Genomic DNA, 17,101 nt, shown 5'->3' with positions numbered 1-17,101 from the left:
GGTATGCGATTGCAAAATTCCTGCATAATTGCAGACCATCCTTATGTGACAATGCAAAATGACATTGTCTCGCAAATGGGCTAGCAAGCTAGGTAGCTAGCTATACACATACAACGACCTGCAAGGTTTGTCTGGCATGTACTAAATACAAGACCCATTGTCAAAAGATTATGCTAACTAACCCCATTTACCTGTAGTGTCATGATGTCGTTTCACATGTGTAGTAGACCTGCACCTACAACAAAACAATTATAAAAAATCTTTGGCTTCATGTAGTAATTTGCTTTGGTTTCCTTTGCACTTGGCTACTAAGTACATAATCTATGAACTCTGGTCTCCTGCAGTTATTCCGTTCCTGACCTGTGTGCTCCCCCACCTGTAGCCTTGATAAACCCATCGTAGGCACCTTACTCATTGTGCGTGTCAGCAGCCACAGCATTCAGTGATGGATCCTTTGTCAAATTCAATAAAGCACATATTTACTCACTTACCAGTATCCAACTTGGTGTTTATGCAAATTAGATTTCATTGGTTTCTGATGGCCTGCCTTTTTCCAGTTCATCTCAGGGCTGCAAGTGAAGACTATATGCACACTACGACCATTTCAGTGAACTGCTAAATCTTACCATCTATTGGTAGTTGAAGACTGACTAGAGGGCCCTCATTCAGCTGGCTTCAAAGCAAGCTTCTATGACACTTGATGGGGACATGAGGGCTGACACACCAGGTAGACACCACATGTATCACACTACTATAAAGTGTGCATTCATAAAGTATTCACACCCCTTGACCTTTTCCACATTTACTTGTGTTACAGCCTAAACTTAAAATTGATTAAATTGAGATGTTTTGTCACTTGCCTACACACAATACCCCATAATTTCAAAGTGGAATTAAGTTTTTCGAATTTTTAACAAATTAATAAAAAAATGAAAAGCTGAAATGTCTTGAGTGAATAAGTATTCAACCCGTTTGTTAGGGCAAGCCTAAATAAGTTCAGGAGTAAAAATGTGCTTAACAAGTCACATAAATTGCATGGACCCACTCTGTGGGCAATAATAGTGTTTAACATATTTTTTCATGACTACCTCATCTCTGTACCCCACACATACAATTATCTGTAAGGTCCCACAGTCGAGCAGTGAACTTCAAACACAGATTCAACCACAAAGACCAGGGAGGTTTTCTAATGCCTCGCAAAGGGCGGCACATATTGGTAGATTGGTAAAACAAAAAAGAAAAGCAGAAATGTAATATCCCTTTGAGTTATTAATTACACTTTGGATGGTGTATCAATACACCCAGTCACTACAAAGATACAGGCGTCCTTCCTAACTCAGTCGTCGGAGGGGAAGGAAACTGCTCAGGGATTTCACTGTGATAGGAGAAAACTGAGGATGGATGGATGTACAATATTGTAGTTACTCCAAAATACTAACCTAACTAACAGAGTGAAAATAAGGAAGCCTGTACAGAATATAAATATTCCAAAACATGCATCCTGTTTGCAACAAGGCACTAAAGTAATACTTTAGTATTCACTTTTGTCCTGAATACAAATTGTTATGTGGGGGGCAAATCCAATACAACACATTACCACTCTCCATATTTTCAAGCATAGTTGTGGCTGTGTCATGTAATAGGTATGCTTGTATTCGTTAAGGACTGTGGAGTTTTTCCAGATAAAAAATAAATGGAATGGAGCTAAGCACAGGCAAAATCCTAGAGGACAACATGGTTCAGTCTGCTTTCCACCAGACACTGGGAGATTAATTCACATTTAAGCAAGACAATAACCTATAATGCAAGGCCAAATCTACACTGGAGTTGCTAATCAAGAAGACAGTGAATGGCCGAGTTACAGTTTTGACTTAAATCTACTTAAAAATCTATGGCAAGACCTGAAAATGGTTGTTTAGCAATGATCAACAACCAATAGGACAGAGCTTGACGAATTTTGAAAATAATAATTGGCAAATGTTACACAATCCAGGTGTGCAAAGCTCTCAGAGATTTACCCAGAAATACTCACAGCTGTAATTGCTGCCAAAGGAGCTTCTACAAAGCATTGACTTAGGGGTGTGAATACTTACAATATATACATGAGATATTTCTGTATTTCATTTTCAATCTTTTCAATTGTCAATCTCAACAACAAAAAATGTACTTTGGCATTATGTGGTATGGGTAGATGGGTTAGAAAAAATATTTCATACATTTTTGAATTTAGGCTGTGAAACAAAATGGTATCAAATAGGCTGCGACACAAAAGTGGTATCGAATATTTTCTGAAGGCACTGTATGACAAGGTCTTCATGATTTGCCCTTGTAGAGTAAACTCAGTGAACCATATCACCCCTACAGGTCACTGTGCAAAATATGGAAGCTATACATCAATGGCTTTACAACTGGAAAAGTACTGGGCCTCTGACTTGTTCATGTGAAATAATCATTTTATTATCTATATTCTAAAGCTGTAGATATACAGCTTCGTAGTAGTTTCATAACCATCTCTCCTCTAGAGCAATGAAGTTGGTAACAGCATACACATGGTGAAGGAAGGACTGTTCAGAAGTCTGAATTTCCTGGAGGGGGAGAATGTGAAAATAGACGCCATTGTCACCGACAGACACCCTTCGATCCAGAAATACCTGCAAGAGGAACATTACTATGACTCTTGGCATACAACAAAAGGTGTGTACATGAAAGGAATTGTAATTCCTAAGTGAACATCATCAAGTAACAATAGCCTGCTAACAGGTGACGTGAATTTCATGTTCAGGGATGATTAGGTCAGGGCATCGAAAGAACAAAGAGCATTCAAATTCTCTAAACTGAAGCAGAAGCACCCCCTCATTGGTAACCCTCCTGTCTATCCCCTTCTGTCCCCCGATGTCGTGGTAACTGCAGCCTGTTGAGTTGCTATTGAGCTTTAAGTGGTACTTCAGTCTTCCCTTCACCTCATTTAACACCTGATTTACTTAACATCTCAATAGGTGGTCCAAGTCATTACATAACGCAAGTGAGGGGGGTGGCCCTCCTCTTTTGTTCTCTGTTGCTCCTCTTTGTCCCTCAAGCAAGGGGGAGGGAAGTTGACATAGATTCCCATCAGACTAACTCCTTGAATGCCCTAACTCCTTGAAGTTTGCAGTTGCCCCCTATTTTTTTTTTACCCTTTAGTGTATGTACTTTACTGTTTATACTTGGGATATCGCTTTTCAACAGTTAACGTTTTTAAAAATCATTAGAGGAAGTCTTTCAGTTAATGACAGCTTCCCAGAGAGTAAGATAAGGACACCACCATGTCAACAGGTGACTCGTGTTGGCAAACAGAGGTACAACCAATCACGGTCAGTCAAGAGAGGTGAACCGTAAACGCTCAAATTGATTAAATCAAATCAAATTTGATGTTATTGCGGGTGTAGCAAAATGCTTGTGTTCCTAGCTCCAACAGTGTGGTCATATGTAACAATACACACACATCTAAAAGTAAAAGATTGGTATTAAGAAATATATACATATCAGGATGAGCAATGTCGGAGTCCGGAGTGAGTATGTATGTATACGTGTATATATATATAAATATGGTGGGATGTATAGACATTATGGACAGTATGTGAATAGAATATGTAGTTTTTACTATACGTATCTGTAGAATACGTAGGATAGAATAGTATACAGTGGGGCAAAAAAGTATTTAGTCAGCCACCAATTGTGCAAGTTCTCCCACTTAAAAAGATGAGAGAGGCCTGTAATTTTCATCATAGGTACACTTCAACTATGACAGACAAAATGAGAAAAAAATATCCAGAAAATCATATTGTAGGATTTTTAATGAATTTATTTGCAAATTATGGTGGAAAATAAGTATTTGGTCAATAACAAAAGTTTATCTCAATAATTTGTTATATACCCTTTGTTGGCAATGACAGAGGTCAAACGTTTTCTGTAAGTCTTCACAAGGTTTTCACACACTGTTGCTGGTAGTTTGGCCCATTCCTCCATGCAGATATCCTCTAGAGCAGTGATGTTCTGGGGCTGTTGCTGGGCAACACGGACTTTCAACTCCCTCCAAAGATTTTCTATGGGGTTGAGATCTGGAGACTGGCTAGGCCACTCCAGGACCTTGAAATGCTTCCTACGAAGCCACTCCTTCGTTGCCCGGGCGGTGTGTTTGGGATCATTGTCATGCTGAAAGACCCAGCCACGTTTCATCTTCAATGCCCTTGCTGATGGAAGGAGGTTTTCACTCAAAATCTCACGATACATGGCCCCATTCATTCTTTCCTTTACACGGATCAGTCGTCCTGGTCCCTTTGCAGGAAAACAGCCCCAAAGCATGATGTTTCCACCCCCATGCTTCACAGTAGGTATGGTGTTCTTTGGATGCAACTCAGCATTCTTTGTCCTCCAAACACGACTAGTTGAGTTTTTACCAAAAAGTTATATTTTGGTTTCATCTGACCATATGACATTCTCCCAATCTTCTTCTGGATCATCCAAATGCTCTCTAGCAAACTTCAGACGGGCCTGGACATGTACTGGCTTAAGCAGGGGGACACGTCTGGCACTGCAGGATTTGAGTCCCTGGCGGCGTAGTGTGTTACTGATGGTAGGCTTTGTTACTTTGGTCCTAGCTCTCTGCAGGTCATTCACTAGGTCCCCCCGTGTGGTTCTGGGATCATTTTGACCCCACGGGGTGAGATCTTGCGTGGAGCCCCAGATCGAGGGAGATTATCAGTGGTCTTGTATGTCTTCCATTTCCTAATAATTGCTCCCACAGTTGATTTCTTCAAACCAAGCTGCTTACCTATTGCAGATGCAGTCTTCCCAGCCTGGTGCAGGTCTACAATTTTGTTTCTGGTGTCCTTTGACAGCTCGTTGGTCTTGGCCATAGTGGAGTTTGGAGTGTGACTGTTTGAGGTTGTGAAGAGGTGTCTTTTATACTGATAACAAGTTCAAACTGGTGCCATTAATACAGGTAACGAGTGGAGGACAGACGAGCCTCTTAAAGAAGAAGTTACAGGTCTGTGAGAGCCAGAAATCTTGCTTGTTTGTAGGTGACCAAATACTTATTTTCCACCATAATTTGCAAATAAATTCATTAAAAATCCTACAATCTGATTTTCTGGAATTTTTTTCTCATTTTGTCTGTCATAGTTGAAGTGTACCTATGATGAAAATTACAGGCCTCTCTCGTCTTTTTAAGTGGGAGAACTTGCACAATTGGTGGCTGACTAAATACTTTTTTGCCCCACTGTATATACAGCAATCGTGGAATAGGATGGTATTGACTAGAATACAGTATATACATATGAAATGAGTAAAACAGTAAGTTAACATTATTGCAGTTACGAGTGTTCCATTATTAAAGTGATCAGATTAGGACAGTTCAACAATGACAGTTCGTCCACCTCTGGTGGAGTCATTTTTGACTGGATTGTTTTTAAGTGATTTTGTTCCAGCCAGTGTGCGTCAGAGGGCTGCTGCAGTTTTAAAATAAAATGACTGAGAGTCCCCATGCCTCTGGGCTCAGTGCCAGCAGGTAAAAAGTGGGCTACAGTGAAATGGCTCACTGTGAGGTCTGAATTTAACGCCTCATTAAATACCACAATAAAGGGACTGCAACATCGCTCAGCAGCCCCAGACACACAGGGGGAATTATTCATTGTAGCAGTCAAATTCAAAAATGGGGTTTGGAGCATAGATGCAATAGACGGCATAGGCGGCTATCCAAATAGCTTTTCTACTGACTCAAGTTTTTTTCCTTTGGTGAGACTTTGAGGTTGCATGCATTGTGACCTCTAGCCAGCATGGGCCTCACGTCGCTTTGCGTTGAAGTGTGGTGAAAATAGGCAGTAAATCTAATAGAGCCGGCTCTCCTGGCAAGTGTGGAGGTAAAAATAAAAGTACATCTGAATAGATCTATCTATACTCCTCTGTTTGGCCAGCTGCTAGCTTAGGAAATGACTGGCAATTCCCGTCTAATATTGAAACCAAACGGGATATGATTGCCCAAGGACTGGTTAGAGGCATATTTCACATCATTTATCTTTCCAAATAGGTCAGTAATATACAGCGGGTCCTTCTACTGAGTGTGTATTTGCCAGAGCTTGCCTGCAGTCACATGGGGCATGTACTCTGAATTCTGATCATGCAGTAAGACTTTATTAAAGATAAGCAGTTTATCACAGGGATGGAAACGTACTCTGAGAGATAGCAGAGAGATTGTTCAAATGAATCTAGAGGACTATGCGGTGTTAACGATGCACAAAATAATGACTAATTATAATTTCTCTCTTTACAAACAGATCAATTCAATGCTAAATGAAAGGAACCTGCCACTGTGTAAGTCATCTGAAATAGCTTTACAATTGTCAATGGCTCCACACAAACTGAGAAAATACCCAGAACGCACTTTATATCAGGAAAAGAGGATATCTGAGGTAGCAATGACTTCTTTAAAATTCTTTGAAATGGGGGAATGCAAATAAAAATGTATTTCAGTCTAGATTCAAATCAACTATAAAATCCCCTAATAATCTCTTACGTCAATCTTGACCACAGAAACCTGGCAGGGCACAAGCAGCTAATCTGCATTTTAAATTGAGGGGAAATTAAATGAGAGGCTATTTTCATGACTGATACATTTCAAAGGCCAGAGAGAAGGCCTGGCCTCTCCAAGAATAATCATTGTTTAAGGAACTCCAGGAGAGATTACCAGGCTTTCAACAATCATGCGCTGGGAAATCTAGGAGGGAACAATCTGTCACATGGGCAGTCTCTTTCCTCTTAAAGTAGGAAGCCATGGCTAGGGAGAAGGAAAAAGCATTCCACTACCGCAACCCAATGGCTGCCTATGAGAGGGTGATTTCACATGGAACTGGAAATGCATACCACTGGGACTGGAGGTGGAATCCCATGTTTGTGACTAGATGGAGTACGGCTATGGCCGGAAGTGAATTCTCGTAACAGGTTAGGAAAGCATTTTAGCTAACCCTAACCCAATTTTCCTAACCTAATTTTCCTAATGAAAAAGACACTTCCGGTCGTAGCTGTGTACCACCTAGTCAAAACCGAGTCCCACCCATGATGATAAAAAATGAAACCAGGCCAAAGTTCACCCTGCCTAAGATGGTGAACTTTGAGGGTGAATATTTATACTGGGAGTCTAATGAGGGCCAGGTCTCAGGAAGAGCAGGTTTCTGTTGATGTTCCGCCCGGGAGCTCAGTGGAGGATTCATGTGGGGTTGAAGGTTGAAAGTAAAGGGCAATGCTCTTCCTGTCTGATTGACAGTCCATGTGCTGGGATCTCAGGCCTCACCGGGCCCCAGCCAGGCCACAGTGCGTGGGAACAGAGAGAGGGCCGCAGGGTGAGGTGAGAGACAGGAGGAACAGTCACTCTGCACACAGCCCATATCATAGCCCATCCACAGGCCCTCTGGCACAGTATAAATAAACAGAATGTGATAGCCTTGTAAATAGCCCCCTCTTTCCTGCATCGCTTCTTAAATAGCCATCCTGTTTTCGTATGTGAATACGTGTGCATGTCTGTGTATGAGAGTGACAGAGAAAGTATGTTTGATGTGCATGTGTTAGTGCATGTGAGTGAATACTATGTACAGTAAATGTGTATGTGAGTGCGTGTGCGCGTCAGTGGTGAAAACACTTCAACCCCTACCACTCTCATCACTCCCCATTCCTAGAATAGAAGGGGGTATCTCTTTACCTCCTCCCAAACGACGAGAGGTGAGAGGTTAGGGTTGGGCTGGTCTCTCCCTTGCCCAGCTCTGCTGACTCTAAATGCTCGCCGACTCACAGCAAAGCTACCTTCTTAAGAGGCACCCCCTTAGGAGGCTCTGACCAGCCACAAAGGTATGAGTGTGGTCCTCCAACCACAACACTGAAACAGAAGCCCTCTGTTGTAGTAAGAGGGCCCCACAGTAGACTATTCTTAACAGCCACTGCAATTCCACCATCAGCAGCAGCAGCTGAGGTAGAGAGAAAAAGAATGGACAGATGTGTTCTTTGACACTATAGCCTGCTGCTTGGGAGATAGAAACCAGCTGGTCACGTGCTTACATTAGAAGCTCTGGGGTGGAGATGGGTCTGAGAAGCATGGGTGAAGATTTCCAATAACACAGTATAGCAATTTAAAGCGGTCTTCTCTCATGGGCATAGCTAAAGTTTCAGTGACACAGGGGCCTCATCCACTCTTTGTTGCTCTTCTCATCTCTTTGACTTAATCTACGAGGCTGGCTCTATTCTGAACAGGTGGCTGTAGACATCAAAGGGCTTGAAGAGTCAGACCAATCACAGGTAGTACAAGGATGGTTTACAAAACAGGGACAAAAGGAAGAGGATTATCACATGGACTGTGTGAGGTCAATGGGAGGTCAATGCTTTGTTGTGACTGGAGCAGACACAACAAACACTAATAATATGTTTGGGGTTATTTGGGTACAATTTGTAGTAAGGAACAGTCCAATCAGAATCTGGCTTCAGGCTGAGATTTAAAGGATTTCTACCATCGACGGCATGCATGAAATGTTGTTACTCTGTCAAATAAATACAATGGTGTCTACTGCAGCTAAGATTTAAATATACCAGCAAGAAAGAGCTGAAAAATCAGGGTAGACGAAGAGAGGGAAAGGGAGAAGTTATAAACATAAGATCTTATTCCAGTCTCAACAAAATATCTGGCAAGACTGGGTGTGCTGGCAACGGCTGTGTAATTAAATAGAAAAAAAGAAAGATTTCTTTTCACTGTATCCAAGGAATGGTTACAAGAGCCTGGTAGTCTGAAATATCAGAGTGAAGATCTTGCTTATTTCTATATAAACAGATCATTGACAGGGGGTGAACCTGTGCAGTCTCGGCCTTCAGCACTCAAATTCTCTGGCCACACTCACACACTCCACCACCGGCCCCTGCTACCATTCCAAGTCCTCCCCACGAGAACCGGCACACTCCGCTCTACCGTAATGAACCCAGTGAACTTCAACAGAGCGCGCTCATAGTCTCATAGTCAGATGAGAGAGAGAGAGAGCAAAAGAAAGAGAGATGGCGAAGGAGAGAGAGAGAGAGACAGAGGAGGATACTCACATATGTCAGTGCTCTGTTGCGGTTAGTTGATTCTCTGATTGACTCAATAACAAGACCCAGCACCTTGCACACTTGGAATGTGGAGCTCATCCCGTTTGATTCATTTGGTTCCAGTGGGATTCTACTCAACTGCTGCTTGGATACAGTTTCCATTTTTCCATTCTTACAATGAAAAACCAGAGAGAGGAGAAATAGCCAACTTCCTGGGTGTAACTAGGAACATACTGGCACCACAAGGAAATTCCTGCGTTACACATACATTGTAAAAAGGACCTGGAAACATCAACACACTCACAGCAAGTCTGCGGCCCACACTGCAAGGGAGAGAGAGGAAGAGAGGGAGGAGGAAGAGTGTGCCATCTGTCCAAACCTCTCCCTCTGAGTCAGTCACTCTCCCCACAGGTGCTGAGGTCATTCATTCCTCATCCACCCAGTCCTCACCCCAACCCCACCAACAGATCAATACAAGCGTTGCCTCTGAGTAACAGGGGGGGAATTTGTGTAAGGCTTAGTGTATGACCAGTAGGAAATGATTAATAAAGGCAGATATGATTACACGACTTGACTCATGTTTGAAATGGGGAATGTTACTTAAAACTGATGTGGGCGGATGACACATGGCTCTGCAGGGGTTTTCTCTGAGAGGGGGGGGGGGGGGGGGCAGAAGGAGAAAAAGACACACAGTGAGAAAGTCATTACTTGACCCACAACATCGGGTCATTCTCACACAAACCATCCAGCACTTGCTTTCCGAGGCCTGTCAAAGGGTCAGGTGACTGAGAACCACAGGGGCAGGAGTTCAAATAGAGCACAGCCTGGCCTACTCCATGGACACACCATACAGTACCACTGAATAACAGTGTTCACCATAGAGGTCCCATTAGAGTAGCAGAGTTATACATGTAGAGCCTAATTGCCATCACAGTTTACAGTATGAATATCAGCGAATATCCTTAAACCTTCCTGCTCTACTGTAATGTGGGCATGAATAAGATACAGGCAGACGGGTGTCACGTTTACTTATTAAAAGCAGCGGCTTTAGGAATTAAGGAGGCTATAGAGCCACCTGTGCTTCACTCTTCTCGTTTTGTCTTATTACTTCCCCTGAGTGAATGAAGTAACACCACGCATATGCACACCACGCACACACACACGCACGCACGCACGCACACACACGCACGTACACGCACTCGCGCACACACACACACACACACACACAACTTTCTGAGCTCTAAATCTTGTCTTCTCCCTGTAAACCATCAACTCCAGTACTACCAGGGCCCAGTCCAGACCTCTTCAACCCCACTTAGATAAATGATGGGGTGAGACGCTTCACAGCACAGCAGGTTCTTATACTTAGCCTAAATGACTGAACCAACAACCGCATGATAAAACACAACCTAAGTGCCATTGATATCTCTTGCAATCCGCCAACCAATGAGGACACGCCAGACACAAACAAAACAGTGGTACAAAGATCCGATACTAGCCATAATAGCATCGGGGTTCAATAAACTAGAGTGATGCTAACAGGTTAATCCATTAAGTTACATCACTGTGGGGATCTGACCAATGAAATCCCATCAGCAAAGGAACACCATTCCACTGACCTGACGACCCTCTCTTTGATGGGATCAGAAGGCATGTGTCATTTGTAGACAGAGGCTTCACTGAAACCAGCCATTGGTCCAGTCGTCCATTTATCACACAGGACACGCTCTCTCGTTTTAAATAAAAATACAGAGTACTATCTGACATCTCTTGAAACTGCACCGAAATGTGACACATTTAGTAGAAATACATTTTTTTAATAGTATAAAATTAAGTCTTTATTACTCTTTCCCTGCATAGCTAACTGATCTGATTATGAATGATTGACCTTGAGATCCTTTTTTTCTTCGACATATCAGATGACATGTTCCTTCTCTCTAATGAGTGATGGGGGAATAGCTCTCTGAGAGAAATAAGCCCCAGTGGAAATTGAGAGCAGCTTTTGAGCACACAGATCTGGGAGCAATTACACCGCCTGAGAAACGCATAAAACCTCAGACGTTTTACAGCGAACGCACGTAGAACACAGCACATAAAATGGATTCATTAACATTTTAAATATCATTCATCAATATCAGAACTAAACAACCCGTGCCAACATTTCTTGGACCCGATGTGAGGAAATTTTGGACATTTCTATCAACACATTGCCCCACATTCGAGTGAAAACAGAGATTTACTCAAAGTCTGCATTCACTCTGATTACTCTTGACAAGACGAGGGCCTTGCGCCACGTCCGATGTGATTGCACATTTTCCAACAGTCTACTGTAGTGACAGGCAAAACAAACCAACAGCAGCAGGAGCTAGCACCGTTTCAAATACAGTATATTAAAATGCTCTAAGTGATTAAACCCATCACACTAATGGATGGTGATAACAAAACTATATTTAGTTGATAAACAACAATAACTCAATCAAACCAGTAGGAGGAAGTCCAGTCTTAAGAGCGCTGTTAAAACTCTCACAGAGAAAACGTTTTTTCACATGAACCTAATTGCTATGGAGAACGGGCTGAGGCCCTCGCTGTCCTCTCTGACACCGTGTGGGGCACCAGCAGAGTGCCTGTATGATTATTTACAGATGAGCCGTCCGACCAACTCAAGCTTTGTTTGACAGTATGCACCACTTCGACTCCACTACTAATAAACTGTGAGGAACGTGAAACAAAAACAGATTGGAAGAGAGTGATGGCTTAACCAAACCATTTCAAGCATTCTCATATATACAATAAATGGACACCAGTGGGGGTTGTCAACCACATGCTGCAGCTGAAGAGAGAATACTCACTGCTGGGGTCGGACAAGGTGGGGGGACTGCTTGACGGTCAGGGTCATCTGAGCCATGTTGCTGACAGGGACTGGGGCATAACCCTGCTGGGGAATGGGCACCTGCTGGGGAATGGGCCTCTGGGGCACTATGCTACGGCCATTGGTGTGTCCATTGGTGTGGCCGTTCCCTGGCTGCGCTGGGATGGAGGAGGTGGGCATGGTCTTCTGTTCACATGCCTTGCCATTGAAGCCCGGCTTGCAGACACAGAGCTGGGGCCTCAGACACATTCCTCCATTCTGGCACTGGGGCAGGCATTTGGCTGCAGCACAAAACATAGGGGGAAAAGAGAAAGACAGAGTAAGATGGCAATGTGTACATTTTCACACGGGCGCACACTCCAGAAGCAGACATATCCCATGTTAAACGCCACCTCTATGACGTTGCCTCAGAGAGCACTTTGGTAGCTACACCGAGTGTAAAAAACATTAGGAACACCTTCATAATATTGACTTTCAACTTCTTTTGCCCTCAGAATAGTCTCAATCCGTCAGGGCATGGACCATACACAGTGTCCAAAGTGTCCCACAGGGATGCTGGCCCATGTTAACTCCAATGCTTCCCACAATTGTGTCAAGTAGGCTGGATATCCTTTGGGTGGTGGACCATTCTTGATACACACAGGAAACTGTTGAGCGTGAAAAACTCAGCAGCGTTGCAGTTCTTTACACACTCAAACCGGTGTGCCTGGTACCTACTACCATACCCCACTCAAAGGCACTTCAATCTTTTGTCTTGCCCATTCACCCTCTGAATGGCACACATACATAATCCATGTCTCAAGGCTTAAAAATCCTTATCTAACCTGTCTCCTCCGCTTCATCTACACTGATAAAGTGACATCAATAAGGGATCAAAGCTATCACCTGGTCAGTCTGTGTCATGGAAAGAGCTAATGTTTTGTCCACTCAGTGAATTTTCAGACATTTATTGAGGAAACTCAGAGGGATTCATTTAGTTGTCATATAGTCATTATTCAAACCAGAAGTAATGTACAAAATAGGAAATAAGTATCATGAATTAATGCATTACCAAACATGTTTTTTTCTACCCTGGTTAACAAATACAGTACTGAGCATTCATAATAAGCTTTCTGTCCTGCATAAAAAAGGGACAGGAATTTAAAAAAAGACAGAATCTGAATGCCTAACAATCATAGTCAGAGAAAAGTGTTCCCATGCCTTTCTCTCTGTCATTATTAGCAGCCAATGTAAATACCAACTCCATGGTTCCCCACACAGTGAATATATCCCCACCCATCCCAAAGCTGAGAGTTTGGTGGTGCTTTACTCAAGCAGAGGCCCTGCAATCAATGACTGGAGTCCCTGGTGCAATGACATCATGTGCGGTGGGTTGGGGCATCAGAGAGAAGGAGAGTGTCAGAGAGTGTGTGTATATGTACGTATGTATTTGGGGTTTTCTTTGAATTAGATACAGGATACTTGCAGGTCACCTGTAATTACATTGGGCTCTTTTCTCTAAAAGACACAGGACTGGGGTGGACATTTTTCAATTACAAAGCATTTTTCAACCACACACACACTTGCTTTCAGCTGAGCCAAAATTCCAGTGGGCTACACATGTGTGAAGTGTGAGAGGAAAAGGCTAAGTGACGGGTCTCTCTCTCCCCGGCCCCACAGGGTCCCTGAGGGGGTGTTCCTCCACCACACTCCTCATTAGCTCCTTTTGATTTGTGAAAGTGATCAATGAGAGGCTTGAAAAAAAAATCCCTCTCTCTCGATGGGCATCTACAACTGGTTCACCACTGGCTCAGCGCTTCTCCCCCCCACTGAGCTATTCAGACACACGAGAGCTAATGAACGCATGCTGTGCAACAAGCATCAGGGGGCGATTACATCACAGACTACATCACTCCTGCTGAGTTACGTTTTGGTTTCTACATAGCCCACACTATAATTTTCCATTCTGGGGCGCCTTTTTTTGCTTTCATTTCCGAGTAAGGTAAATTGTTTTATTTTTTCGCCGATGTACCTTTGTGGGACCTGAGTAAAGCCGGACCTGAGTAAGGCCGGACCTAAGTAAGGCGGGACCTGAGTAAGGCCGGACCTGAGTAAGGCCGGACCTGAGTAAGGACGGACCTGAGTAAGGCCGGACCTGAGTAAGGCTGCCATCTGTTTGTGAATAGTTCCTCTCAGGCAGAGGTAGGGCTACACAGAATACTGTTCTGTGACAAGGGCACGGTATAAGTGATGCCGATTTAAGTGTTAGCTGGGGAGGGAAAATAAATAATTCAAACTGACATTACACTTTGATGAAACTACAACTCGGCTGACTCATAGGGAGCGTTGCTGGAGTCTGCAAAGGTCTGTCACGGAATACAAAAATGTATGTGTTTATTTCCTCCCTCTCTCAGGAAATAATGTTCTAGTGCAGGTGTTAGGGGATGTACCATTAGTTGAATAACCAGCCATCCTACAGCCTGTCCACACCAATCCCAAAAGCCTCACTGATTCCCAAGGCAGCGGACGACCCAAGGTTTTTATTACCTGATTCTTTCCTCACACACACACAGTTAAATTGGGTCTGAAATAGTGTTGCAGTTGTGTGAATACTGTGTTTGACAAGAAAGATAATGTTACTTTTTGCCTGATGTCTTTTTTCTCACTCATGCTTCTACTCAATATAAACTGTGTCTGTCTGCCCACCTCCTGTACAATATGTAGGACAGAGACAGAGCCCCTTCATTGCTGACTCAAGCAGTCTGGGCCTCAATGGCCATTTCTATCAATTAGAGCTAATCATTGTGTTTATCGCTGGAGTTAACACAAGACCACATTTAATTCTGTTGCTGTCCATTGAATAAGCAGCAGCATTGTAAACTTCCAGCCAAGTGTCAGACATTGAAGAGCCAAGTCGATTAAGACATTCCTGTTGCCATGGTACTGTGCCCATACTTGGTCCTCACCCCACTTAACTGCTGCTCCAGATCCAGGGCGTCTGGATAGGCACTGTACAATGACAGCAGCCACAGACGTTCCCCTCAATCAGCAGACTAATCATAAATCACCAGGTGCTGGGTTGAGATGAACACCGCTCTATTTCCTCCATCTCTCTCGTCACACATTTCCATTGTCTAAGAATGGACTGATTTCCCTGATTTATTATGCTCTTCTTCCCCCTTCCCCCTCTTTTTCATTCCCTCCCTTTAGCTCTCTGGCTTGGCAAAAGAAACGTCCGAGTCGTGCTCGCCTGGTGTTGGCAGGCGGCTGCGATCGCAGAGAAATGCATGGTATGTATGCGTAGAGAGGAGACCCAGAGACTAAACACATACCTGACGGCCCTGAGTAACCAAAGAAATCCACAAAGGAAACGTCAAGTAATCAGGAAAATAAAGCCTGGCTATGAGGTCTGCAAAGGGCAGTCCTGGTAACGCAACAGAGACCAAGACACAAAGTAGCAGTATTCAGATGGGGAGTATATTCCATCAAGTTGTTCTGAGAACATTAAATATCAGATATAATGGTGGGATTACCTGGATTACAGGAGCGTTTTAAATATTAATTTGACAGTAAAGTCTTTAGCTTTTCCTTGTTCATTTTCAAAAGAGTTTCTCTGCCTCTTCCAACTGGCTATAGTTTTATTTCTCATATAGATTGGACTAGCCCTGTGAGCGCTACAGCATCTTTAAATGACCCTCAACTAAGGATGAGGAGCAAGAGCACAAAAACACCTTTGTTAGTCCATCCCATCCACATCATTACAGTATCTGGCTGCATCATTTGCTTTCAACATCCTGCGCTGTCTTTTAGGGACACGCAAGGCAAAGCACGAGAGAACTTAAAGTCCCAGTGCAGTAAAACATTTATTTTTTATTTTTTACATCATATTGTACAACAGCGGATTAAATTAACACGGTAAAAGTGTGAATTTTTACGTTTTATTTCCTGAGAGTTAATGGTTGAAAATACAATCTGCACAGGAACAGGTTGATCAACAGGTTGCATGGGCGGGAGTTTTGGATTTAGATGGTGACATCACCATGCAGTAAATTGGTTAATAGACCAATAACAAAAAGTGTTCCAAACCTCTCTGCCAATAACAGTTAGTTTTCAGTTTCCCCCTCCCCACTCAGACCACTCCCAGACAGTCCTAGCAAAATTATTGCTTGAGGAAAAAAACATGTTGCTAAAAAGCTACTTTTGCCCATTTTTATGGAAATCTGTTAGTAAGGTACTCAATTTATATAAAAACGGCTGCATTGGGCATTTAAAAATATAAAATGGTAGAACCTGTCACATTCTCTTAACTTTGGGTGAGTTTCAAGTAGCCTCTTCTTGAGCGATCCTTTGTGAAAAATGAAGACTGCTCCTCAGCTGTGCCGTGCAGCTACGCAGAAGTGAAATATTTTCATGTTCTGTTTTGTCTGGCCCGGTCTGCTTACTTTTGAGTTGCACTCAGTTAAGGGAGAAATGGACTGGGCAGCTTTAAAAAGCGTTTGATTACCATGCGGCTACACATTGTACATAGCCCCGCCAGACCTCAGTGGAAGCGGAGGGATTGAGCCTGATGGAGATGCTGCTGCCTGAACCTCAAAGGGATCTGGAAGACCATCTAACGCGGGTCTCTCTCAGACAAAAAAAAGTCTAACAATCTTTATCTTTCATTTCTACTCCTGTCTTTTTATTCCCTTGAATTGAACTTGCGGGAATATGGTTATGGACAGCTGTAATATTAAAGAGGAACACTGCAGTTCTGCAGATAGTGTAGGTAGAATAGGTACAGGAAATGACTGCTCCCGGGTGTTAATACACAGCTCAGAGTTGGTAAGAGCTGGCAACGCCAAGGTCGTGTATTGAATACCCACGGGGATCACATTTGAATGCACTCACTGTACCGTCAGCCACTTTGTATAAAAGTGAATGTTAAGTGGCATTTGTTATTATATCTATTAATACTACAAGCTATTTTCTGTTGCGGATAGTCTTGAATCTAGCAGAAAAAAACAGAGTGCTATTCCGCTCTGCAATTCAATAATCACATGTCGTTAGACTACCTTCTTTGCGTCAGGAATAGACTGAGTAAATCCTTGGGATGTCTGCTCATCATCTCTATTAGATTACAGTCCATTAAGAGGACAGAGAGGTGTTTGTAACATC

At 43.1% G+C, this 17,101-nt stretch overlaps 1 protein-coding gene across 5 annotated transcripts in view; it reads right to left on the bottom strand.

Annotated features, from left to right (window-relative positions):
• The window catches only part of ltbp1 (latent transforming growth factor beta binding protein 1), a 132,039-nt gene that overhangs the window by 110,991 nt on the left and 3,947 nt on the right, over window positions 1-17,101 (bottom strand). For all 5 annotated transcript variants that reach the window (XM_021610250.2, XM_021610266.2, XM_021610258.2 and 2 more), the window contains exon 3: window positions 11,946-12,246. In XM_021610250.2, coding sequence (XP_021465925.2) covers window positions 11,946-12,246 — 301 coding nt within the window. The remainder of the gene's footprint in view (window positions 1-11,945; window positions 12,247-17,101) is intronic.

Source organism: Oncorhynchus mykiss, chromosome 1 (assembly GCF_013265735.2).
Source record: "Oncorhynchus mykiss isolate Arlee chromosome 1, USDA_OmykA_1.1, whole genome shotgun sequence".
NCBI classification, from domain to species: Eukaryota; Metazoa; Chordata; class Actinopteri; order Salmoniformes; family Salmonidae; genus Oncorhynchus; species Oncorhynchus mykiss.
This window is presented reverse-complemented; position numbering and strand designations above follow the sequence as displayed.